Source organism: Rhinolophus sinicus, chromosome 8 (genome assembly GCF_057876585.1).
Source record: "Rhinolophus sinicus isolate RSI-liver-muscle chromosome 8, RSI-T2T, whole genome shotgun sequence".
Taxonomy (NCBI): Eukaryota; Metazoa; Chordata; class Mammalia; order Chiroptera; family Rhinolophidae; genus Rhinolophus; species Rhinolophus sinicus.
In genome coordinates this window covers 46,546,467-46,571,788 of record NC_142508.1, presented here as the reverse complement: position 1 = coordinate 46,571,788, position 25,322 = coordinate 46,546,467, and the positions used below count along the sequence as shown (strand labels likewise).

Here is a 25,322-nt window from a genome sequence, read left to right as displayed (position 1 = left end):
TTGTCTCTGTCTGTGGGGGTTGGGATCATGCAAGGGTCTGGAGCTGGGGGTGCCTCCTCTGGTGATAGACCTGCCTAGTTCTATCTGAGGTCCCTGGATGAGGCTGAGGATGGTCATCCAATTAGTCAACATACATTCCTCGAGCATCATCTCTGGGCATGCCCTATGCTGGGTGATACTGTGACCAGACAGCCCCAAGCCCTGACCTCAGATGGTGGTAGCTCAGAGTGAGCAGAGATGTGGTGATGAGGGAAGCCTGGGAGACTGTGGGAGTCCAGAAAAGGAGTCTGACCCAGCCTAGGGTATGGTCAGGGAGGGCTTCCTGGAGGAGACATGTGACCTGAGAATGACACCTGGAGGGGATCATTGGGCAAAGAGCAGAGGGAAAGGTGTTCCAGGCAGAGGGCACAGCATAAGCAAGTATTTAGTAAGTGCCAGGCACTGGGGTCCTGTGGTAGAGGTGAGGCAGGACGGGTGAGCAGGATCCAGGATCTCCAGGCTGAGGAGCTCAGACTCTGGATTGTTAGTATTGGGAGCCATGGAGAATTCTATGCAGGGGAGGACAGGGTCAGTTTTGGGTTTTAGGAAAATCCTTCTAGCTGTCATGAGAAGGGTAAACCAGAGGGGAAGACTGAAACAGGGAGCTTGGGGGAAGTCCGAGTAGGGACCTGGGTGGGTAAGGACGAGGCTAGACCAGGGCAGGGCTGGGGAAAGCAGTTGGGGTTAGGTGGGAGAGGCATTTCAGGAAGCTGAGTGAATGGGTTATGGAGCTGAAAGACCATGGGGGAGGGACAAGGCCCAGGGCTCTGGCTGGGGAGGGGACAGTGGTGCTGCTCTAATGCAGAACCAGGGAGAAGGGGCAGATTTGGGGAAGATGCTGAGGCCAGTGTGGGACTTGGTGGATGTGGGGGGCCCAGAGGACATCCAGGGGGTGGCAGCCAGAAGGTGTCAGGACTCCTGGTCTGAGGCAGAGGCTGGGGACAGAAATGAGGGCTCTGTCAGCAGTGATGGGGAGACTGAGGCCACCAGCGTGGTGAGATGGCCTCTGGGACTTTCCATGTTTAGGGGACAAAGCAAAACCTAGACTAAAAAACAAAGACTAAGCAGGAACAGCAGGTGGAGGAACAGAGTGAAGCAAACCAGACAACTCAGAACCAAGTGATTATTGTGTTTAATGATATCAAGACTGCAGTGAGAACAGTGAGGAGTCCAGTAGGACAGGTGCCAGACTCAGCTGATTTGAGAGTAGGAGCTCAGAAAGTGTGGATAGGGAGTAAGACCTGCGATTCTATGGGCCTAGAGCCTGGTTCAGGTGGATCTGGGCCTTTCTGTCCCCTGTCTTTCCAGGGCTTGTCCTCACTCTGTGTTGGACTGCCCTAGGCCACCCTCAGACACCCGGAGGTTTGGACGACCAAACCCTGGGTCTTGGAAAAGGGCCTCACTGAAGATCCAGGAATGGGATGAGCAGTAAGAGGAATAATGCTCCTTGACCTCAGGCTACTTGTAGTGGGCCCAGAGGCAGGTATGCAAAGGGAACTTGGGTCCTGTCATTTTTCTCTGGACTGATCTGGTATGAGGAGCATGGTGAAGAGGGCCCAAGACTTGAGTGGCTGTTCTCATGATGTGGTGTACATGACTTGTCTTCATGGGATAACATCCTAGATTCTGTTGCAGCTTTCTTGGTGGGCAAAGGCCTTGGAAATGATCCTATATTAGCCACAGGAACAACCTGAGTCCCAGGGACCTGGTCGTACTCCCAAGTCCCCCAGCAGCATCATGAGGTTCTCTCTCTGGTGGCTGAGGTCAGGAGAGGCCATCAGAGACAGTGAGGGATCCTGGGGAAAGGGCCTAGGGAGGGAGAGGTTTGGATACCTCCAGCCACTTACCGAATACCGGTTGCTGCCATGAGGGGGAGCCAGAGCGCACGTTTCTCACCCTCATTTTTAAAATACTAATTTATTGAGTGCCTACTTGTGCTACGTGCTGGGTACTCGATAATGAACAGTTACAGGCCGGTCCTGCTCTCACATCCCTCACCATTTGGTGGGGAACAAGTGCTAAATAATCACACAAGTGTGAAGCATCTGTGGTGACAAGCGGGGCCATATAGGAAAGATACATGGAACTGTGAGAGCCTGTAACCAGGGGATCTGACCCAGGAAGAGAGGTTGAGGGAGGCTTCCTGGAGAAAGTGATGCCCCAGCTGAGATCTGAAGGATGCTGAGGTTGGAGTTAACTATGCAGGGGGAGGAAAGGGCATTTCATGCGAATAGAACAGCATGTACTGAGGTCCAGGGGCTGATGGACGCATGGTGAGTAAAAGGTACTGAAAGAGACCAGGGAGCTGCAGTGGGATGAAGGAAAGGAAGTGATGCCGTGTTGATGCTGGAGAGTGATAAGGGGGCAGGTGATGCAGGCCCCTGTAGGCTGCTGGGATAAGTCTGGATTTTATTCTTGATGCAGGCCCCTGTAGGCTGCTGGGATAAGTCTGGATTTTATTCTAAGTGCTATGAGAAGCCATTGGAGGGTTTCAAGCAGTGAGGCGAGCTGTGCTACCTGATCCTAAAGAAGCTGCAATAGTGGGTTTGCACGTGAGGGACAAAAGTGAAGCAAGGAGACCAGGAAGGAGGCCACTGCAATGGTCCAGGCAGAAAGCTGACCGTACTCAGGTTGGAGCCTGAGTGGATGGATGGGAAAGAGATTTGAGACCACCTCACTAGAGGCCTCCATAGGGGATGGAGAGGAAGGTGTGGACCCCTGTCAAACTACCCAGTTCTCAGGCAAAATTGCAGAGAGACTGGGGATGAAGAGCTGTGGGGCCTTGGATATCTGATATCCAAGGATCCATCCCTTAAATAGGGGAGCTGACCTCTCTGTAGCATAGGAATTACTGACCTTTTCTAGGTTCAAGTACCAGGCAAACAGTGGACCGGGGCTCAGCAAGACAGAGGCTGTGGCTGATCAGGGGGGATATGGACAAAGAAAATGCAGGCCCAGAAGGGGGACACACACCTAGTGGTAGCTTATTACATGTTTGGAAGCAGGGAGGGTAGGAAGAGTTATGTAGGGGCAGACTGGTCCCTCTAACACGGCCCCCCACTGCCTTCCCCACAGGATGCCTGGCCTATCTCCCACCCCCATGCAGAAATAATACGACTGTGGACAAATGATCACACATATCTAGAATTTAAAGTTAAAATGTAGCTTGTCCAACACTACCCAGCTGAGTCCACCAGTACCCTGAGCTCAGTGAGTACTGCTCCTTCCACTGCCCCTCCCCTGTCCGGCTTTGAGAATGCCCTGCACATTTTTGAGACCAGCTTTCCTGGTACAAAGGACCAAGTTCCTGGAGCATTTTTTTTAAGTGACTGGTCCTGACACCAGGACTCTGTCCTGTCTGTGTGTTGCCTGATCCAACCCACGTGTCTGAGTGTGGCTAATCTGACAGGCCAAGTGTCGGGGCATACCTGGGATCCCTTGCAAGGCCTCAGCTCATGCCAGGCTTTTACAGCTCTTTACATGGGCATATATGTGGGAGAATCAGATGAAGGGGTCTTCCCAATGGGCTGAAACTGGGCATGGCTCCTTCCCTGGTGCCTGTGCCTTTTCATGCCTCACAAAAGCAAGGATATGTATCCATGCTTGGTGTTGCCCTGACCTGTGTAGAGTGATGCTGGTGACCCACACAGCCCCAGACCTTGCCCTTACAGAGCTCCAGGCCCATGGAGGATATAGATACTCACCAAACAATGGCAGCCCAGAGTGGTAAGGGCTGGGATGGGGGAAGCCCAAGTGAGTGATTAGGGCCTATTTAAGCCAAAGGGACTTTGGGAGTCCAGAAGGGGCTCCTACCTGAGTCTGGGATGGGAAGTGGAAAGGGTCTAAGATTTCCTGAAGGCAGGGCCAGTTTCATGGCAGTATGACCTGTGCAGCCACACAGCCCACTTTTAGGAGGACCCTGTGCTTTGTTGAATGCCTTGCTGTCACTATTGTGAAATTCTTAATGATTTTTGAACAAGGGACTCCACATTTTCGTTTTGCACTGGGCCCTGCACACTTGACGGACATACAAGCTTTGCGCAGGGGCAGTATCGTAGCCAATGAGGTTTATCCATGGTGCAATTATTGCTAATTGAAGGATATATAAAGAGAGCCAGGAGAAGAGAGGGTCTTCAAGGAGACAGAACATCGTGTGCAAAAGACAAGAAAGGAGGAGAGAGGATTGTGCGCTTGAAGAGCTGGTCAGAGTTCTGTGTAGCTGGAGCACAGCGTGGGAGAAGGGGGTGGGTGACAGGTGAGCTCATCAAGTGGGCAGGTGCCAGCTACCAGGCTGAGGAGCTGGGACTCCATGCCAAAGGCACTGGGGAGCCATGAGGAGGGACAGGGTCAGGTTCGGACTTTAGAAAGATCCGTCTGGCTAGGGTGGGGGGGGGCTGGGGGCACATGGCAAAGAACAGGTTGGGGTGAAGGGTTCAGTTGCCTGAGGGGGTTGGGAGTGTCTGGCTGCTGTGGGCAGGCTTATGAAGAGCCTTGAATGCGTGGTGACACCAGGAGACTGGCTGGGGAGACCCCAAAGCCACAGGATGAACCCATAGCTTCCTTTTCACGTGAAGAGTTTCACTATTGAGGGTGGGAGAGGGTGCACAGGGGTAGGTTATAGGGTATCACTGGTAAGTACTTGAAAATCTTTTTATATGAGAACTCACATGGATAGACTAATCGAGATGAATGCAAAATTGGCAAGAATTTAGAGTATAAATGTGAGACTTCAAAGCACTTTATTCTGGGTATATTCTGGCTTCAACTCTGTGGAACCCTTGTCCCCATTCCTCTGGATAAAATATCAGTTCTTTGGGAACCTCCTCTTCGTCCACAGCCCTCAATGCTGTAGCCCCAGGGCTGGGAACCAACCTCCTTCCTGCTTCTCCATTCACCTTTTGGGGCATCACCCTCCCTACATGCCCCGCCGCCTCTGTTTTCCTTCTCTGCTGATGACTCTACATCTCTCACCAGCACTGGCCCCTCTCCTAACCCCTCAGGCCTCTCACACCCACTGTATCCCACACTGGCCTTAGCTTCTTCCTAAACCTGCCCCTCTTCCCGGTTCTGTCTCAGGGCAACCCCTCTCAGCCTCCTGAGTGTGCCTCCCATCTGCCCTTCCTCCCTTCTCTGGCCCCATCCTGTCCTAGCTCTGACCTCCCTGCCTGGGACCCTGCATCTCCTCCCTCTGGGCTCCAGGCCTCAGTCCCCCCACCCCCACCCCCAGCTCTGGCCCAGGGAATTTCCCTAAAACCAAACGTGACCCTACTCTGCATAGAACCCTCCTTAGTTATCCAGGGTTCCTGGCCTTGCAGGTCTTGCCCTCCCTCTCCCAGCTCTGTCTCTGGCATATATGTTCCCCACCTCCACCTGGAAGGAAATGACTGCTCGCTGAAAGGCTCACACTTTAATACTCCCAGACCTGCCCTCACATTGTTTCCTTTGGTCTTGATGGAGCCTTCCCTGTCTCCTCTGCTTGTGATGAAGAGCCTGGGGAGGATCTTAAGCAGGTGAGAAATGACGCTATTGAAAGAAAGTGGGTTCCTTCTTGAATTCTCCACTACTCCCTCTACCAAAGACAAGGGTTCTGGGGGAGAAGACGGCTAGGGGTACAGGCTCCTAGGACCTAGGGGAGGAGGGGCCTGGGAACTATCCGAGGTCCCTTGCCTCTCCGTCTGGAACCAGCCTTGTCCTTCTCCTGGATCCTCCATGTAAGGTGAAGCTCCATTGTTCTCCAGCTCAGGCTGTTCTGGGAGGATGGGAGTGATGTGGAAGCCATTGTCTTCCCTTGAGGAGCTCCACCCCAGATCCTCCAGACCCCCACATCTGTCAAATGATATCCCCTCCTGCCTCTGCCTCCAGTCACTTCCCCAACCTAGGCGTTCAGGCCCCCAGCCCCCTCCTCCCTCAGACACAGAAGTCCATTCTCCATTCCCCTCCTTTCTCAGAATCCAGGAGTCCTGGCTTCTCGCCCTCACTTCCCCAGTAGCTCAAAGGTTCAAGCCTGAAGCCTCTCCCTCCTCAGCAGGCTCAGGAGGCTGCCCCTCTTTTCTTAGGAACGATGGGATTCTTTTTTTGTTTTTATGAGAAATAATAGCACATGTTCAAGTATATGAATGGAACCATGGTATTCTTGCCTTGCCCCTTTTGATATCCTAATTCGTAATTTTCTGTCTCAAACTTGAACCCTTCCCCCCCCCAACATAACCATGTCCTCCACACCCAAAGGCCCTCCTCTGAAGAATTCTTTCTTGTCTCTCTTTTCATCTTTATATCTCTCCCCCACTCTCTCTGTTTCTCTCCATTCCTTACCCTGCCTGTCCTTCTCCCCACACCCATCTCTCCATCTGGCTTGTATTTTTTTGTATTTTTCCTCTCTCTCTTTTAGTGTCTCTGCTCATCTCTGTCTTTCCCCTTCCTAACTGTCTCTCCCTTCTTCTCTGTCCCTCCCCCTTCCTTCTCTGTCTCTCCACCTGCCCCTTCTTCCTATATCGTTCACATAATTAGACCTCATTATAATCAATGGCACCACGTCAGGCTGGGGTCAGTGCTAATGGGGACATCCGTGTGCTGACCCAGGGAGAGTACTGAGGGCCAGGCCCGGGCATCTGGGACTACAAATGCCCCCACAAGGTGCCTGGCCTCAGCCCAGCTCCTGGCAGGCGAGACTCCCAGTCTTGTCTTTTTCCCTGGGCTCTGAGGCTGAGCCCTTCTCTGGGCTTCTCCTTGTGCTCCCCTCTGGTCCTGCAGGGGGAGGGCTGGAGGACAGACTAGCAGAAGAGATATACTGATGAGCCATTGTCTACGTACCCCTCACCAGCCATGGCTGTCCTCACACTTGCCCTGCTGTGCCTTGAGTTCCTTAGTGATCTGTGGGGAACACAGAAGACGAGTGAGCTGGTCTGGATCTGGACTGGTTGTGCTGGCTGGGGTTGGGGGACTGCCAGGCGGGGATCTGTGGCAGGGGATTGGCCACAGGAGCTTCTTGGGACAGGGCCCTGGCTAGCTGAGACAAGGGACTATTTGGGCAGACTCTGGGGCAGGGGATTGGCCACACTGGTTGTGGGAAGGGCCCTGGGACAGATGGTGCAAAGGAAGTGACTTTATTTTAAGCTAATTTTTATATACTAGACATTTTTCCACGGCCTTTATATATATTATCTCATCTAATCCTCTCATAGCTCTGTGAAGGGTGTGCTAACATCCTCTTTTACAGATGAGACGACTGCAGACCAAAGAAGTTAGGTACCTTGCCCACGTTCACGTGGCTAGAGACTGGCAGTCAGGATTAGAACTGGATGTATTTGGCTTCAAACCCACCTGATTATGCTGACTCCCTTCTCTCCTCCTGGTTCCCTTAGGCCCGGTGGCTGCATTTGTGGGTTTCCAGGGCAGTCACCTCATCCTCACAGCTTTCTTAGAGAAGGGGGGACGGGGAGAAGCCCAACTTCCTGCTGTTCGCGTTGCTACCACCGCTGACAGCGATGCACGTGCGTGGGTGTGCCTTCCTGGACACCGAGCAAGCACTTCCGAGCCACCTGCTGGGTAGTTGCTCCGTGGTGGTGACACCGTCACTGCAGGCCCAGGAACGGCACACGAGTTTGCTGTGGTGGCCTCAGCATCGAGCACGCTGCCCGCCAGCCACTCCTCCTGTACCTTGAGCCCCCTTCCAGGCGCTGTAGGTGCCAAGCGCAGAAGACTTGTCCGGCACCTGCATCGTGCCCATTTATTCCGTCGCACTGCTGGCTGGCCACAGTAGCCCGCAAGCGGGAGACCAGGCCTGTGGCCACATAGCCGAACAACTGCTACCCTAGGGTTCCTGGGACCACGTCTATGCGGTGCCCCAGTTTGCTCCGGCAGACCTGTGTACGTGGCGGTTGGGGCCTGAGCAGCCTGCATTTGGGGGACTGGGCCAACACTGAAAAGGCGCAGGCTCTGAGCCCTGGCGCGTGCTGCGCTTGGCGGTGGACCCCATGCTCCCGCTGGTGATGCGCTTCTCGGCCCTACCATCCCTACTTTGCCGACCTGCCCTTGGTGGGCGCGTTCAGCCACAACTTCGCGCTCACCGCACAGCCCGACTTTTCCGACGTGGCGGCGCTGGTGGCGTGCGAGCCCACCCCGGTGCTCCCGGACCCGCGGCTGCTGTCGGACCTGCACTGACGCCTCATTCCCTCCGGCTCAAGCCGCATCATCGGCAACATTCTGGCAAAAGCCAGACCCTGGCTCACGGCTTCGCCTGGACCGAGGTGGTCTCTGGGCCCAGGAGTGGGCGTGGCGCCGTGCACCGCCTGGAGAGGCGCGGAAGGGGGGGATGGGGCGTGATCCACTTCGGCACCACCTACGGAGCTGGCTTTGTGACCCACACCACGCGACAGCCGAAGATGGCGAGTAAGCAGCCCTGGGGCTCAAGAGAGGTTGGCAGGTGATGGGATTCCTGGGGTCAGGGGTAGGGCAACACATTCGATTGATCACAGAGCAGCGGGAGAGAGTTTAAAAATGCAAGTCATGTTCTTCCTCCACTCAAAATCTGCCCATGCAATGATTGCACCTCACTCCCAGCAAAAGCCAAATCCGTTCAGTGTTTTGAGGTCCCATATGATCTGTTGTCATTACCTCTCTGATCTCATCTCCTCTCCCTCTTGCCCTTCCCTCACTCTATTTTCCAACCACCTTACTTTATACTCCAGGGCATTTGCACTGGCAGTCCCCATGGTATCCTCATGGGTCACTCCCTGGCCTCCTTCAACTCTTTGCTCAAATGTCACCTTCTCACTGAGGCCAAGCTGACTGACTAATTTAAAACTGCAGTCCCTCAGCACCTACAATCTCTAGCCCTCCCCTGCTTTTGTTTTCACAGCACACATCACTTTCCATATACTTACTCTCTTTCTCTGCTACGCACTAGTACCCCGAGGGCAAAATTTTTAAAATTTTTAAGTAAGTTTTAAGATACACAGTTTAACTGTACAATTTGTAAGTGTCCAGCCTGATGAATTTTTACATGTATATGCATACTGTGTAACAACACCTCGATCAAATTATAGAACACTCCCATCACCCCAAATAGCTCCAGGACGTCAGATTTTTACAAAAATGTTTTGTTCACTGTTGAATCGCCAGCACTTATGACAGTGCCCAGCACTTAGTAAATATTTGTGTAATGAATAACAGTAATAATAATAATTATATAATAGTAATAATATAATAATAATGATTTGTTAAATATGTGCCACTTCATATGCCAGGTGCTGGACTAAGAGATGTAGTTATTACAGAAGGTCACATGCTTTTTTTATTACAGTGTAAAATGTGAACAATAGAGTGGGGGGAAGGGATTAAATAATAATAGTATTGAGTGCTTAACCTTTCTGCTAGCCTTTGAGGTAGACTCTACAATAAGATTGTAGTAATTCCTTTTTTCCTGGAGTGGGAATGGGGGAAGGGCCAGAGCTCAAATCCTTTTCTTTTTTTTAAATTTTTTTATTGGGGAATATTGGGGAACAGTGTGTTTCTCCAGGGCCCATCAGCTCCAAGTTGTTGTCCTTCAATCTAGTTGTGTAGTGTGTAGCTCAGCTCCAACTTCAGTCACTGTTTTCAATCTTAGTTGCAGGTGGTGCAGCCCACCATCCCATGCGGGAATTGAACCGTCAACCATGTTCTTGAGAACTCGCGCTCCAATCAACTGAGCCAGCCGACCTCCCTTTTGCCAAATTCTTTCAGCTAGAAAGTGGCAGAGCCAGGATTGGAACTTGTGCTTCCAGAGCACAAGTTTTTAACCACCTTTTTTTGTCTGTACTGCTTCACGGGACTTATAAATAGCCCTGACTTATGAGCTGAGTGGTAAGTGCTTTTATATATAATGTATGTACATTATACAATGTATTCCTAATAGCCACCCTGGAGGCAGGTCTTTGTATTATCCCCATTTTATAGAGAAAGCAGTTGAAGGTTGAAGGCAAGAAATCACTGCCCAAAGCTACACACTGAGCAGGTGGCAGCTGCAGACTCAGTGTAGCTGGACGCTGACCATGGTTCTAAATATATTACACTATGGGACTCAGGATTTTCCCGTAACCCTGGAATTAGGAGGCTCCCACCCAATCTTTTCCAGTCCTGAAAAACAGCAGGAGACAAGAGATAAGCAAGGGGATACTCAGAGGGAAGCTAAGGTGTCTTGGAAATGAAGACATGGACTTCTGTTCATTTATTCACAATCATTCAGAGTTTGACTCCGGAGTCATGAGGTCTGAACTAAAACCCTACTGTAAGCTGTGTGATCTTGGGCAAATCACTTCACCTCTCTAACCCTCTATTTTCTCCTCTGTAAAATGTGGATAATAATACCAACAACATCATAAGGTTGTTGTGGCATTGTTTAAAATGAGTGAATAGAACAGTGGCATGCAGTAAATATTTGCTTTTTTTCCATAATCTTTTCTTAATATTTACCTCAGGCCAGACCTGTTCCAGGCACTGGAGATGCAACAATGAACAACATAAACAACATTCCTACCCCAGGGAGCTGACACTTTAGCTCACATTCTAATCCACATCAAAGCTCTGTATTTTGTATCTTAATGGAAAATATGCAATGCCCTAGTTACTTTGTAGATGGCTGACTTCATGCACTAACAGCTATGAAAAAATAACTCCCCTCCCTGAAAATTAGGGTATAATATATCTCCAATTCCTCACAAAGAACAGGTATACACACACACACACACACACACACACACACACACACACACACACACACACACACTACTGTTAAGTCTGCTTAATGTGGAAAGCCAGAAGTCCTCACCAGCCAGAATCGACATACAGATGTGTTTGCACTTATTGGCACAGAGACTCTTAAATAGTTGATATAGCTGTCTTTAGATGGAGCCTGTGCTCTCCAGCTCATCAAAGCCCAATTCTACACCAAGCCAGCGCGATCATTTCTTTATTGTTCCACAGCCCACTCTTCTCTTTCTGCTGATGTGGGCCCACTTCGTTTTATATTGGGAATGCTGATAGATTCTGAATGTTGAGTCTCCGATGTCAGGAACCCGGGAGGGCTTGGATGTGGAGGCAGGTCAGGAATGAGACTAAATGTTAGGATCTAATTCTGTTGCATCCTCTCCTTATTTCATCTCCAGATAGTCTGACTGAGGAGTATCCAAACCCTCTCATGGAACCATCCCCTCCTGGAGTCTTCTCTGATGATGCCATTCCAGTTGTCAGTCTCTGGTAAGAACCATGCATGCTCCAGTGGGACCACATGTCATCTTGTGAAGCACAAGCCTAGGTGTGTACCCAACACCCAAGCCACATCTGGACCTAAGACCATCCAGTTCCAAGATGATATCTCTGGAGGACTCCAAAACAGTATCTAGCTCCAGCTCTAAAACCAAGGCAATGGCCAAACCAGGATCAGAGAGCACACCTAAAGCTGACCCAGGGCTTGCACAAGGGGCTGTGAATGAACCCCGGCATGTATCTGTAGCTGTGGTTGAACTGGCACGCACCTGTCCCCCTGCCCTTGCCCATAGCTGATCCAGAGTCCAAATCTAAGACACTGTCTGGATCTGGGTCAGAAATGGTTTCAGTAACCAAGCCAGGGCTCCAGGTGGTAGCAGTGATTAGCCAGGCTGTGACGAAACCAGATCTTGAAACTGTGTGTGGGTCCAAAATGGTATCTGTGGACAAATCAGAGACAGTGGCTATCGCTAGTAAGGGGCAGTGAGGCCTCACAGAGGGTACCTGCTGGGCCTCCAGGCTCCCATACACCTGCACTTTTTATGGCTACTGTTTCCCCAGGCCCGGAGGCTGCACCTACATGGTGAACCATTGCCCTTGGGCCTCCATGCTTTTCAGCTACGGTCTCCTGCCCTGGAGGTAGCCAGCCCATGCACGTTGTCACATGGCACATGTTTGGGGTCACTGTCACTGCTGTCAAGCCTGAGTTTCGCTTTGTCTGGGTAAAAATAATAGTGTATGAAACCCTGGGAAACTCCATCCTTCTCTGTCTCTCTTTTTCGTCATCTCTAAAATGGAGGCAACATACAGGTCCACAGTCTCTTATCTAACACGATTGAGGCCCTGTGCATTTCAGTTTTTGGAATTTCAAATGGTCATACCATGCGAATGCCATATGGTATTCCCAGTGGGCGTTACATAATCACAAATTTTAATATCTCTGCAGTGAAATGTCTGAATATTCACATTCAGTAGAATAAATCAAGATTTTAAGCGACTCCACGTAAGTGCAGGTCAGCTTTTGCTGCCAATAAGTTTTAATATCAAACACACACACTTTTCAGTCTTCAGACCACTTTTGCATTTGGGGACTGTGGATCTCTTATCATGTGTTTGTGGGGTGAGAATGGGTTAGCATATGGAAAGCACTTGGAACAGAGTCCAGCTCACGGAAGTGTCATCTGGAACCTGCACATTTTCTGAGCTTTGGACATATCCTAGGACCACACGCAGCCACTGGCATGCCCCAAATTTTTCCTCAGACAAGATTTAGGGGCATTGCCCTGGTTGGAAGGTTGTTGGGGCTAGACTATATTTAATCAAACTGATGGAGGTTATGGATGTACTAAGTCACCTCTCAGCACCCCTATGGAAAGACAATGGACTCTGGATCCAATTGACCTGGGTTCGAGACCAATCTTGGCCACTTGTTATCTGTATGACTTTGGCCAAATTAGTTAACTTCTCTGGGTCTCAGTTTCTTCATCTGTGAAATCGGGATGATGAAAAGACCTAGCTCACAGGGCTGTAGTGAGGGCTAAAGGAGCGACTATACGGAAAGCTCAGCAAGTGCGTGAGGCGTGAGCTGTGATGCGCCATACTCCCCTCCACACGTCTTGGGAGCTCACCCTGCCACTCAGGAGTTCCCCAAGTGCTCTTATGGCTCCCCAGCACCCAGCAGCCTCCACTCCAGGTACCCAGCACCCTCAAATTCTCAAAGCTCCAGATTTTTACTCTCACCAACATGGGCCCCCATCTCCTAGGGACCTGATATTCCTGAGTTCCTTCATCAATTAGGGAATGTCTTATTAGTATGTACCAAACTGTCTTCAAGACACTAAGGACATGTCTGTAACCAAGACAGATAAAATCCTCTGTCTCATGGTGCTTATATTCTAGTGGAGAGAGATAAGCCATAAATATAAATTAATTATGTAGCATGTTAGAAGATGGGAAGTGCTAAAGAGAGAAAAATAGAGCAGGGAACGTGGGATCAGGACTTCTGAGAGTGTAGTTTTCAACAGGTGGGCGTCGCTGAGATGACACTCAAGACAAGACTTACAGGAGGTGAGGGAGAGAGCCACGTGGACACCTGAGAAAAGAGGATTCCAGGCAGGAGGAACAGCAAGTGCCGAAAGTGACAATCTGCCAGGCATGTTAGAGGAACAGCAAGAAGCCCAGGCGGAAGTGGTGGGATTGTGGTGCAGAGCAGAGGGGGAGAATATGGGGGTCACATTGTATACAGCCATGTGGGCTCTTGCTATTTTGTGTGAGGTGGGAGCCAAGGAAAGATTTTGTACAGAGGAGGGATGAGATTTCACTTGGGTGTTAGTTAACAAGATCCCCTTGGCTGTTGCGTGAGGCACAGGCTATGGGGCTTGTGAAGAAAGCACTGGGAGACCAGTAAGGAGACTGCTGCAATAGTCCAGTCCAGGCAGGAGGTGATGGACGTTGGACCAGAGTGGAGGCAGTAAAGGAAAGTAAAAGATGGCTTGGGAACTTTCTGGGTGGGTGGTGGGGGCAAAAAAAAAGGACATCGTGGATTAGGAGAGGGGAGGTAGCCTCTGATCTGTTGAAGGCTCGCTAATGAACTGGAAGAGCTGGGCACTCCCAGCTCCTTAGTGGAATTACTTACCTGAATTCCTGAGAGGAGGACCTCTGAGTTTTGCATGAGGACACATCTGGGTATTGGAAACAAGACTCCTGGTTAGTAGATGAGAATGAGAACTGGATCCCTAAAGCCCCCACTCCTTCAGTATCCCAGCATCCAACCCCTCAGCTTCCATCAAATGATGAAGGCAGCCTTTCCTCTTCGAATGACCAGGAATGCAGGCCTCTGGTGACCCCAGCGCTTGGATAACTCCCGCAGGTGAATCAGCAGCAGCGGAAGCTGCCAGGTACCCTGAGCGACAAGCGGCTGCAGTTGTACTTCTGCACCTCGGAACTGTGGGCAGAGGCAGGTCTGGAGCAAGAGCCACCTGCACTACACATAGCCTATGACTGGCAGCACGTGCTGTCTCTGCAAGTGACCTCCAGCTACCATGAGCTCATGGTGGCCTGTGCAGTAGCTTCAATGGACCCACAGAAGATGTGGGCAGTCTGGACCTACGTCTTCTTGCACACTTGGGCCCTGCATCCCCCTGATGCCCCTTGCCACGGCCTCTGGGCTGCTCCCTGTGCCAAGCCTGCATCCCCACAGGAGATCCTGGGGCCCCGCACAGTCCTAGCAGCTCTGAACAGGCTCTTTTGCCACCGACATGGCATGCTGCCACCTATGCATTTTGAGACCAGCTGCAGTGCTTGGATCTCTACCCATTCTCCTACTACTGACCTGCACTTTGTGTGGCTGTTCAGGTCTATGTGTATACCTGTCAGAGCCTGGGTGTCAGCATGGGTCCCTGGAGATTCCAGGCTAGGTGTCATGAGTGAGCCTTAGAGAGAAAGGGCTATGGGCTGCTGGGGAAGGGGATTCTGGGACTTTGGGGCGACTCCTTGATACTGGACTAGATTCCGGGGGCAAGGCTCCAGGGTCCCTGGGATGGGACAGCCTTTGGGTCTTGTGGGCAGGACAGCAGAGGCTCAGGAGGCAGAGCTCCTTGGGTCTGGGGATGGAGAGTCGCTGTGGAGGCGGGATTTCTGGGTTCTGGGCACTGGAACACCTAGAGCCTGGGTATTCCAGGGTCTTTGGGTCTTGGGGCTGAAGACATCTAGGCCCTGGAGCCCAGAACTACTCAATTCTAAAAGGCAAGATTCCTGGGTTTGGTGGATGCAAAAATCCTGTAGGCAACGAGAACTCCAGATTCTGGGGTGACTCTGTATCCCAGGGCCAGACTTTTATGTTCTGGGGAGGGGACTTCTGGTTTCTGAGGACAGAAATGTCTTTACTCTGGGAGATGGAGACACTGGGTCTGGTCCATTCCAGAGGGTTGAGGACCCTGGGATCCTGGGTGAGACACTTGGTCTGAGGGTGCGGATGTTTCCGCTTCAGGGGTAGCTGAATGCTTGGGTCTCCGGAACCAGACATGGAGGTCTTAATGTGAACACTCTCTCCTCTCTACCTTCTTCCACCACCCCACTCCCACAGCCTTCGAGTGCCCCCAAAATAGCCACTATGAGCCTATGGGCTGGGCTCATCCTGCCCAGAGACGTGCGTGGGCCCATCGGGAGTGACATGTGCCAGCGATGCTGGCTACAGATGCAGGAGCCAGGCCTGCTACTGCAGCATCCCAAGCCAGGCCACTGTGACCGCACATACCGCGATAACTGCTGGTACCCAGCGAGGCCTTGTGGGAAGGCGCGGGCTGTGCACTCTGCTGCCTCGGTCCAGCTTCAGGAGGGAACCTGATCTGCACTGAGGCCAGTTGCAGGCCAAGTGCTGTGCCCTGTCACATGGCCTGCACACGTGTGCCAGCCAGCATGGCTACCTGTGGGGCAACCAGCAGAAGCCACTACATCACCTTTGACTGGCACTGCTTCCGTGTCCCTGGCTCTTGCACGTACCTCTTGAATGGCCTTAGTTCTCTGGTACCACATAAGCTCGCTGATTTCCATATGCTCAGGGGCACTGATACTGATAGCACCCTGAGCAGCCTCAAAGTACGTGTGCTTGGATGCTACCTGAGGCTGGACCCCAAGGAACCCAGCTGGGTCCTGATGAGAACATTCCCGTCCTCCCCACATATATACCCAGGGACTCCACCTTATGATCTCCGTTCCCAGAGTCCTCACCTCAAGACTTTCAAACCTGATCCCACGATCACCTCGCCCTAACCTTACCCTAGGGTCATACTTTGACTTTTTGTCCTACAGTACTGGACCCAAATCCAGGACTCCTACCTCCTTTCTTTTGCCCCATGTTCTCTGACCCAGAGACGTAATGTCAAAAAACCCCAAGCCTAACCCCCAAATTAGAAGTCAAATAAGCTTTACCCTTTAGGGCCAAACTATAAGTCCAGAACCCTCTACCCCAGTCCCCCACAACTTCTTGGAAGAGAAGGAAAAGAAATTGTAAGGCTGTTGGAAAGCCCACATGTAAGGCACTCACTAGGTGCCAATATAGTAAAACATAATTAACAAGAGACCTTTTAAGGTAGGTACAATAGGCATTACCATTTGCCAGATGAGGAAATTGTGGCTCAGAGAGGTGAAGCAACTTGCTCAGGGTCACAAAGCAATTAAATAGCAGAGCTGGGATTTGAACCTTGGCAATGTGGCTCCAGGGTCTGTTATGCTGTCTCTGCAAATGGTCAGAAAACACATGACCACAACTACCTCATTTGCAAAACATGATTCAGAGTCCCCAGTGACTCTGATACCACTTCAACACGGCAAATTTTCCCATCAAGGTAGAGAAAAAAACAAAGAAAAGATAGGAACACTAGGAGAGTAGCCCCTGGGGCTGTGGGGATGAATTAATCCACTGACCACAGAGGACAGGACCCAAATGGTGTCAGTTATTTTAAGTCGATGGTTTGCCCTGGTGATCTTTTAAATTTATTACTGAATTAGTTAGTATTTTTAAATGAGGGAGGCTGGACTATGGCATCTCTTGAGAAACCAGAAGCTCTGGCAACTAGTCTTCTATTCTCATGGCCACTCACAGGCCGGACTTCCCCCTTGAACCAGGACAAATATTTTCTCTCCAATTTGTCACAATCCCCATCACATCTCCACTTCGCTCATTTAGTTACTCACCTGGCACTTGGAAGCATGTGGATTAGGACTGGATTTTATGCCTTTCCTGGGACCAGGGGTCTAGTCCAGACTTCAGCTTTATGGGGGGGCTCTAGATCCTCATGGGCCATAATCTCTCTCCTACCCCAAGATGTGTGAGACATAATTATAAATCCTCACTTTATCCTTATAACAATTATTTCCAATGGGTACTGTTATTTCCCTCATTTTACACAGAAGTTAAATTGCCAAAGTGAAACAACTCAACAAGCCAGCAGCCAAGATTTGAGCTGAGACAACTTGGCTCCAAAGTCAAAGGACATTTAACTACCATGCTTCACTGTGCTGGCACATGTTGGTGGACCATGTGAAGTTGCCAATATTTGATGTTTTTATCCATCAAATGTGGCAATTTCATATAGTTCAACCTACATGTTTGTATCCTGAGTATTTGTAGCCTTGATGCAAGATTCCTAGAACCTTCGTTGTGAGACCCAGTATACCAGAGCTTTCAGCCCTGATTCTGGGATCCTGTAACTCCAGTCCTGACCTAAGAATTCCATTTATTCATTCAGCAATCACCTACTGAGTATCTGCTGTGTTCCAGGCAGTAGTCTAAGAACTTTTTACATGTGTTAACTGAATTTCAGACCCCACTCTCAGTTCAAATCCTGGGCATCTTCAGACCCAATCCAGTAATTGTAAATCCCCAATTCTCAAGGCTTACAAACCTTCACCCCCAATTCCTAGACCCCCAGCCTCAATGGCTGTGGGTACATGTGGTCAGAATCATGGACAGCAGCTGCAGCGTTTGGTGGTGTTGTGGACAGACAGAACTTCCTGCCCTATGCCACTCACCACAGCACTCTATAGTGCCTGCCATTACTTAGAAATCCCAGCATTCCTGGGACTCTATAGCCTGACTTGATCTGTGAACCTCATTCACCCATTCATTCATTCATTAGTTCCACAAATATTTATTATTTACTAAATGTTTTGTACATACAAGAGTCCCCAGCTTTCAACTCTTCAGATGTGATCTAGGAATACTACAGTCCCAATCCCCAGAATCCACAGTTCTCACCTTCCAAGTACTTGTTGGAAAAAGTTCTAGGATCGTGGACAGCATCCTAAGCATTTGTAGGCCATTATGGACAGACTCCTGGCCCCTCAACAGGGCCCCCTGAAGCCCCTGCTCATACTTAGGGATACTTGGTTCTGACACTGTGTCTCCAGAGCCCCAGAATGACACACCTTCTTCAAACAGGTGAGTGGGGGCTGGCAGAATCTACCGTTCCAGGTTCTAGGCAGCGGTACACTCATCTTTCATGGTGGCTGTGACACGGTGGCCAGCTGCCTCTTTGCCTGCATGAGACCTATGCCCCTGGGATCCGTGTAGCTCTGGCTTTTCCACAGCATATAGGGGCCATGTGATGGGGCTGTGGGCTACAATGGGGATTCCACAGATGGCCTCCAGGTGCCAGGAGTTGTGGCAAGCACCACCAAGCTGCCTGAAGATACACTGGCTTAAGCCTTTGGCCATAACTGCCTGGTGGGTTCTCCAGATGGGTGCTTGAATCCTGCTGTTAAGATGCCATCTCTAAAAAATAAATAAATAAAAAGATGCCATCACTGCCACTATCCTGTGTCACCCTGCCAATTACCAGCACCCCAAACCCACTTTGCCCATATCTGTAACATCCACTTGGATCCCCTGGGGCCCTTCTAGTTATGTTATTTGCTGGCACCAAGCCCCTATTTCCAAGATTGCATGGTGGACATATGCCTGGGCACCAGCTGCTGCCCCATGCTCAGCCTCTACTATGAAACCTGCCATCTGCTGGTTGGCCAAGTCTTTCCCTGGTGGGAGTCGAGCCTGTGCTGTGAGTGCCCAGGGCCTCTATCCAGGCTTTCTGTCTTTGCTCATCTGGGGAGCCTGGCCCCACTCCTGACCAGGGTTCAGTTCCTTGGTTGTTACCCATCCCAGGGCACCAGCCCCTCCCTGCACAATTTAGTCCCTGTAGTTCTCATAGCGCCAGACTCCAACCACCCCTCCACACCCCCCATCATGATCCAGGCCCTCAACCTTTGTCCCTCCCAAAGTATCCGCTCTGCTCTGATGAAAGTCCAGCTCCCAGTTCTTACCCTTCCCAATTTTCAGCCCTGATTATGGTCCTTCCAACCTTACCTCTTTAGGGACCCAGATGTGTTCATGGTCCAGCCCCCAGGCCGTTATGGACGATCAGCTTCACCTGTGACCCAGGGTTAGCCACCTGGTCTTTCCCTATGTGGAGCTTCCAGCTTCAGCTCTGCCCAAGTCGGAGCTTTCCAGCTCTTACCCCTGCAGGGCCCCAGATGCCGCATGCTAGCCCTAGTGGTGGGGTGGGGGTGAGACTCCAGCAGCTACTTTCCTCCAGGAACCCTCCATTCCTACTCCTTGCCGCAGGCTCACTGTGCCCCGCACACTCACACTACACCGTGTATGTTCCAGAGTGCCCAGTCACTTGTGCGAGGCTAGAGCCACTGCCAAGCTGTGAGGACAGCAAGCTCAGTGCGGCTTCCGGAGCGCGGGCCGCTACCTTGAACCCGGCGTGGCTCTGCCGCCCTTTCACCCTGTGACCAGTCACTGCAAATCTTGCCACGTAGCCCGGAGTGGCCCAGACCTCTGCCTCGCCTTGGGCTCCATCATCACACCTTCAACCAATCTACTTTCCGGGGCACCAATACCTATTTGTTGATGGGGAGAGGCACAGGCTGCCAGCGAAGTGTGTGGACCTTCGAGGTGGTGCTGGAGTAAGGCCCACGGCCATCGGAACTCTGCTGCGTCCTGCTCCGCGCGCATGGACACTGCTTCAGCCTAGACTGTGAGAACTGGGGATATGTCATGGTGAGTGCCCCCCTGCCCTGTCCCTTGCCTCAATGGATTTCTAATTTGTATGTCTTATTAGGAGGTTGAGCATCTTTTCAAATGCCTAAGAAACGTTTGTATTTCTTTTTCTATTAACTTTCTGAATAACCTTTGCCCATTTTTTCTATATTGGGTTGTTGCTCTTTTTCTTTTTAATTTCTAGGAATTCTTTATATAGTAGGGAAATTCATCTTTTGTGATATGTGGTACACATATGCTTTGGTGTTTGTTGTGTTCATAATGATTTTTGGATCAGATTTTGAGTCTGTCTGTCTCTGCAGGTTGAGGCGACACTGGTCCTGCCTGGCTGCCAGGAATGCTACATGTGCTTGAGTGGCCAAGGCCTGCATGCTGGCCCTTTTCCTGCCCACAGGGCACAGACTGCATCCTGGATGGGGGTGTACGGTACTGTGAGGCTGGGAGGGTGCCACATGTCACCTAGTGTCTGTGGGCCTGATGGCTTCAGTGGGCTTGCACCCATGCCGGTTATGCTCTGTGCCTGTGCACTAGCCACATTGGTGGGTGCCAGGCCCCAAGGTCTTGATTGGTTCCATGTCATTGCTGACTTCCCGCCTGTCCTGGCTGTGCTGCCCACCAACCATGGATGATCCACGCGTGATCCATGGGTGAGTGATCCTTGGCTTCAGGAATGGCTGTGCAGCTACGGGAGCCAATCACGAAACACGAGTAAGGAGCTTCCTCAATTCCAGCCAAAACCCTTGTGTAATCTGACATTGATCCCTGGGGCTTACTGACATTCCATAGCCTTTTATTTTTAAATTTTTATTGGGGAATATTGGGGAACAGTGTGTTTCTCCAGGGCCCATCAGCTCCAAGTCATTGTCCTTCAATCTAGGGGCAAGTCCAGTTGCTGTTTTCAATCGCCGTTTTCAATCTTAGTTGCAGGAGGTGCAGCCCTCTGTCCCATGTGGGAATTGAACCAGCAAGCTTATTGAGAGCTCCTGCTCTAACCAACCAACTGAGCCATCCAGTGCCCCTCTAGAGGCTCCGTGGCAGCTCATTGTCTTCATCTAGTGGTGAAGGGTGCAGCTCACTGGTCAATGCGGGAATGGAACCAGCAACCCTGCTGTTCAGAGCTTGTGCTCTAACCACTGAAGCATCCGGCGGCCCCCTCCATAGCCTTTTAACGTAGAACTGTTCTCCCATGATTCTCTGATCTCACATTGATCTCAATTGGCTCAGTGTCCTTGGCCTGATCTCCCATGATCCTCTAGACCCCACATAAATTTCACCCTGGACTTCTGAGGATCCCCTGACCTCACCTTTTCCCAATACTTACTGAACTTCTAGGAACTACTGAGTGATCAAAGTTGTAATAGGGGTAGCACAGGCCAGAGTGATCAGGGCTGGGAGGGGGGAAGCACAGGTAGGCTGTGGGAGCACAGGGAGGTGTCCCTAGTTTAGGGGAGCAGTGAAGGGTTTCTGAAGGAGGTGACAAATGAGCTGAGCTGGGGAAGAGATAAGGGAGGAGCATTGTAGAACAAGGCCAGGAAAAGGGAGGGACTGTGATGAAAACCAAATAGTGTATATAAAATAACCCATTAAATGTCCATGGACTTAGGGTCGGGAGGCTGTGGGTGACCTAAGAAATCACAAGATCCAGGGAGCAGGGGAGCAGCACCTGGATTGCAGGGTTGAGGAGTGAGTAGACGTCACTTTTGACAAATTGTCAATGCCTAAAGGGGAGAATAGAAATCAGCCTGGAAGAGGCGAGGTTATCCTAGAACTGGTTTATTATTATTGTGATTTTGAGAGGGGAGAAACTCAGGGATGTTTAAGTGTTGATGGGAAGAAGCCAGACAAGGAGGGGTTGGAAATCCAGCAGAGAGAGATGCCAGGGTGGAGAATACCTAGCTCTCTAAGAAACGTGGAAGCCAGAGAGCAGCAGGAGAATTGGAATCTGGGCAGACAAAATGGATACTATTTATAAGTAAGAGAAAAACAAACTGAAATCCCATGCCGACAAATACAATCCAGTTGTGAATTCGAGGCTAATTGTAGCAGTGGAAAGATGGGCCAGCAAGAGAATAGCTGGGGTATTTGCCACAATCTGGCAGGTAAGCGAAGCCAGAACCTTTGGTTAAAGGGTCAAGAGATCCCTGACTGTGTCTTTTAAACGGTTAGTGCAACGTTTGGCAAATGACTCAACCTCTGTGCCTCAGTTTGTTCATCCACAAACTGTGGTAATAAGAATAGTACCTACCATACAGAGTAGCTATGAGGATACATGTAAAGTGCTTGGCATATACTAAGCTATGACTGCTCTTGCTGCCACTTTGATTCACATATTATTATTGGAGAGGCAGTATATATATATATATATATATATATATATATATATATATATATATATATATATATATATATGAACATAGGTCATGAAATCACTCCCTGGGCTCAAAACCGGGCTCTGCCACTTACTAGCCATGTGAACCTGGGCACACTGTTATTTCTCTGTGCCTCAGTTTCCTTGTCAGTAGAGGCAAGAGGCATATATTATAGTATATAGTATTGCAGATCTATCTTGTCAAGGTGTTGGTGAGGATTTAGTATCATTTAAAATAAATGCTTAATACATTTAAAAATATTCACTATTTTAAAAAAATGTATTACATAAAATATAAATTAGGTGACAATATATTAAAATATTGATTGCATCGTGCTATACTGTATATTTTATTATATTAATATACAGTCATACATTAGCTTATAAAAGAAATAAGGGAGGAGGGCAGACAAGGGTTCCAACCTCTAGCTCCCAGAACCCAGGAGTTAGGTCCCCTTCCGACCCAAAACCTGAGTCCGAGCACCTAGTTCCCCCACCTCCACCGCCACCCCACCCTTTCCTCTTCCTCCTCCTCTTCCGGGCTCCCAGAACTGCTGTCCCCTCAAGGACAAACATTCCCTTTGGGGCAGGCCAGCGAGCCAGCAGCTCCGCCCCTTACCCGCAGCATTGTGATACGTCACAGCCAATAGGACGCGACAGCCAATAGGGCGCGAGCGATCCGGAAAACAGGAGGCGGGAGGCTAAAGGTTTTGGAGCGCGAAGCGGAAGTGTCTGTTGCCTCAAACCTCAGTTTGTCCTAACTGTGCTGCAATTCCACTGTTCTGGGCCATTCTCTGCGCGAGCCCGCAGCCCAGCTCTACCATGAGCCGGCTCAGCCGGCTACAGAGGCAAGTTCTGAGCTTGTACCGCGAGCTGCTGCGCGCCGGGCGCGGAAAGCCGGGCGCCGAGGCGCGGGTGCGGGCCGAGTTCCGGCAGCATGCCTGCCTGCCACGCTCCGACGTACTGCGCATTGAATACCTGTACCGCCGCGGGCGGCGCCAGCTACAGCTGCTACGCTCCGGCCACGCCACGGCCATGGGCGCCTTCGTGCGCCCGCGGGGCCCGATGGAGGAGCCCGGCGGCGCCGGGGCCCGCGAGGCCCCTCTTGAGGATGGTGACGGTACGAGGAGCGCGCTCGACGGAGTGGGGTCACCGGAGACCCCTCCCAATGGACGGTGACAGGCAGAAGAGCTCACCAGATGACACAGAAGTACCTAGGGTCCTGCCTGACAGCGTGGAGAGGACCAGGGAACCCGCCTGATGGAAGATGACAGGTCTTGAGAAACTTGCTCGATGTATTGGGAAAATCAGAGAGCACTCCTGCCGACGTGGGTGTCCAAAGACCACTGTGATGGATGGGGAGATGTCCGACCTTGTCCAATCCGTGGTAATTTATCGGACTTCCTTATGAGGACTTGGGGCGGCCAGGGTTGCCAGCTGGCTGTGTCAAGCTGAGAGCTACTTACTTGAAGGCATGGGGAGCCAGGATGCCCCCGGTTGGACGGAAGGAGACTGGTACACCCATCTCTTGACCCCTGGTTCATGAACTCCCCTCTCTGTATTTAAATCTGAGAGGAGCAAACTTTTTGCTGTGGAATTTGAGAATATGCCCTGATGGACGGTGAGAAGCCCGAGTACCCCTTTGGAAAACTTCCCCCCATTAATTGCAACAAACTAGGACTGGTGAGGAAGGGGTTTGGGGTTTCTCATCCCAGCTGATCACTTAAAGACCCCTCGAGACTCTGTACCTACTGGTTCTGAGAGGGAACCCTGATTCCTGCAACGTTCTGTCCTCAGGACTTTTGAACAAAGGGAATAAAGTTGGGGATGTGTTTACTTTCTTTTGGTAGTCTTTAAGATATTATGTCTTTGGGATTTTTGAAGAGGCCCCCCCACACACCAAGGCGTACCCTCTGGGAGGAGTGGGTGTCTCTCCCTCTGGAACCTTCTAGACTGGTCTCTCTCTCCTGAGCAGATCCAGGGGACCCACCCTGGCTTGACCCTAAAGAAACTCCTTAATGGAGAATAATGAAGTGGGAGAGGAAATGGTGAAGCTGAGGCCTGGCTGGTAACCCCTGAGGCAATAGTGGGACCTCAAACCTGGCTAAGGAGTCCACCAGCCTCAGCGACAAGCTGGGATTTTTGTCAGCAAGGCCCAGAGGTGATAGATGGACCCTCTCCCATGTCTGTATGGGCCTGCCCTAGAGATTCTTTAGGGTACTGCAGTTTGCGATCCTGAGCTGTATGTACACCCAGGTCAGTTAAGTAAGTGGAAAGCAGCTGAACTCTTAGCAGATGTATTTGAGAGGAAGAGGCGGCTTAGGAAAGGAGCCCAGACTTTAGACCAAAGGGAGGATGGCCAGAAGAGAAACAGTCTCTGCCCTAATACCAATGGGGGAGGCAGATACACAAATAGTTATAAAGTGGGGTTGAAATTTGAAGAATTATAAGGACTTTACCAGAAGGCAGGGCTAGGCTTCTAGGCAGGAGGACCAGTGTGAGCAAAGGCCTGGAGGAGGTTAAGGGGAGAAATGCAGGGTCCCAGCTTGGGCCTCCAGTGCCCCAGGGCACAGACTTTGCAGCTCCTAGTTTAGTCTAGTCTCTGGTTAGTACTCTTGTCACTTGGGGCCCTCTTCACCTTGTTCATCTCTCAGCCTCAGTATTTTTCATCACGGTGATACTGTTAATCCTCCCCTGGCTCCATCTCAGAGTAAAAGCCAAAGTCTTGAAAGTGGCTAATAGGGTCCTACCCATTCAGCCCCCATTATTTCTCTGCATCTCCCACCTCTCTTGCTTACTCCTGGTTTCAAGATCTCGAGCCCTAACAAGCTGCAGGATGGGAACTTCTGGCAGCGCTGCAGGCAATGAGAGAGTTCCCTCTGGGGCTGGGTTCCTGAATCAGGAGAGGAGACATTCCCCCCACCCCCCTCGGTGAATGGAGTTTGCCTGGTAGAGAGGTAGAGAGGATGGGAGGGGTGGGGAATGCCTGATTTGAGGGAGGAGTGTTGTAGGTGGGTGGTGATTAAGAAGCTTGTTCACAGCAGGTTGTTTTATTTTTAGATCAATACTTTTTTTTATATGCCCAGCAAAAAGAATAAGTGAGCAGGGTGGAGA

At 50.8% G+C, this 25,322-nt stretch overlaps 2 protein-coding genes and 1 pseudogene across 5 annotated transcripts; all 3 read left to right on the top strand.

The window, feature by feature from the left end:
* The first annotated feature begins 124 nt into the window (after nucleotides 1-124).
* Nucleotides 125-22,194, top strand: LOC109457221 (uncharacterized). 4 transcript variants are annotated; one of them, XR_016022211.1, is made up of 3 exons: nucleotides 125-8,427; nucleotides 9,650-9,879; nucleotides 11,181-12,282. XR_016022211.1 is itself a non-coding variant. In XM_088800692.1 (3 exons), coding segments are annotated over exons 1-3 (507 nt in total). In that variant the 5' UTR covers nucleotides 125-8,012; the 3' UTR covers nucleotides 19,446-22,194. The 4 variants fall into 4 exon arrangements, 2 of the variants coding, with proteins under 2 accessions (XP_088656818.1, XP_088656817.1); XR_012490487.2 differs by having other exon boundaries at nucleotides 9,644-9,879; XM_088800692.1 differs by lacking the exon at nucleotides 9,650-9,879 and adding an exon at nucleotides 19,445-22,194 and having other exon boundaries at nucleotides 11,181-11,271.
* On the top strand, nucleotides 4,072-4,148 carry LOC141567747 (U4 spliceosomal RNA; annotated as a pseudogene).
* Nucleotides 22,195-22,618: 424 nt separating the features above from the next.
* Nucleotides 22,619-24,049, top strand: SDHAF1 (succinate dehydrogenase complex assembly factor 1). The gene has a single exon (XM_019749997.3). It carries the CDS (start codon nucleotides 23,031-23,033, stop codon nucleotides 23,385-23,387), a length of 357 nt encoding a protein of 118 aa, XP_019605556.2. The 5' UTR covers nucleotides 22,619-23,030; the 3' UTR covers nucleotides 23,388-24,049.
* Nucleotides 24,050-25,322: the final 1,273 nt, after the last annotated feature.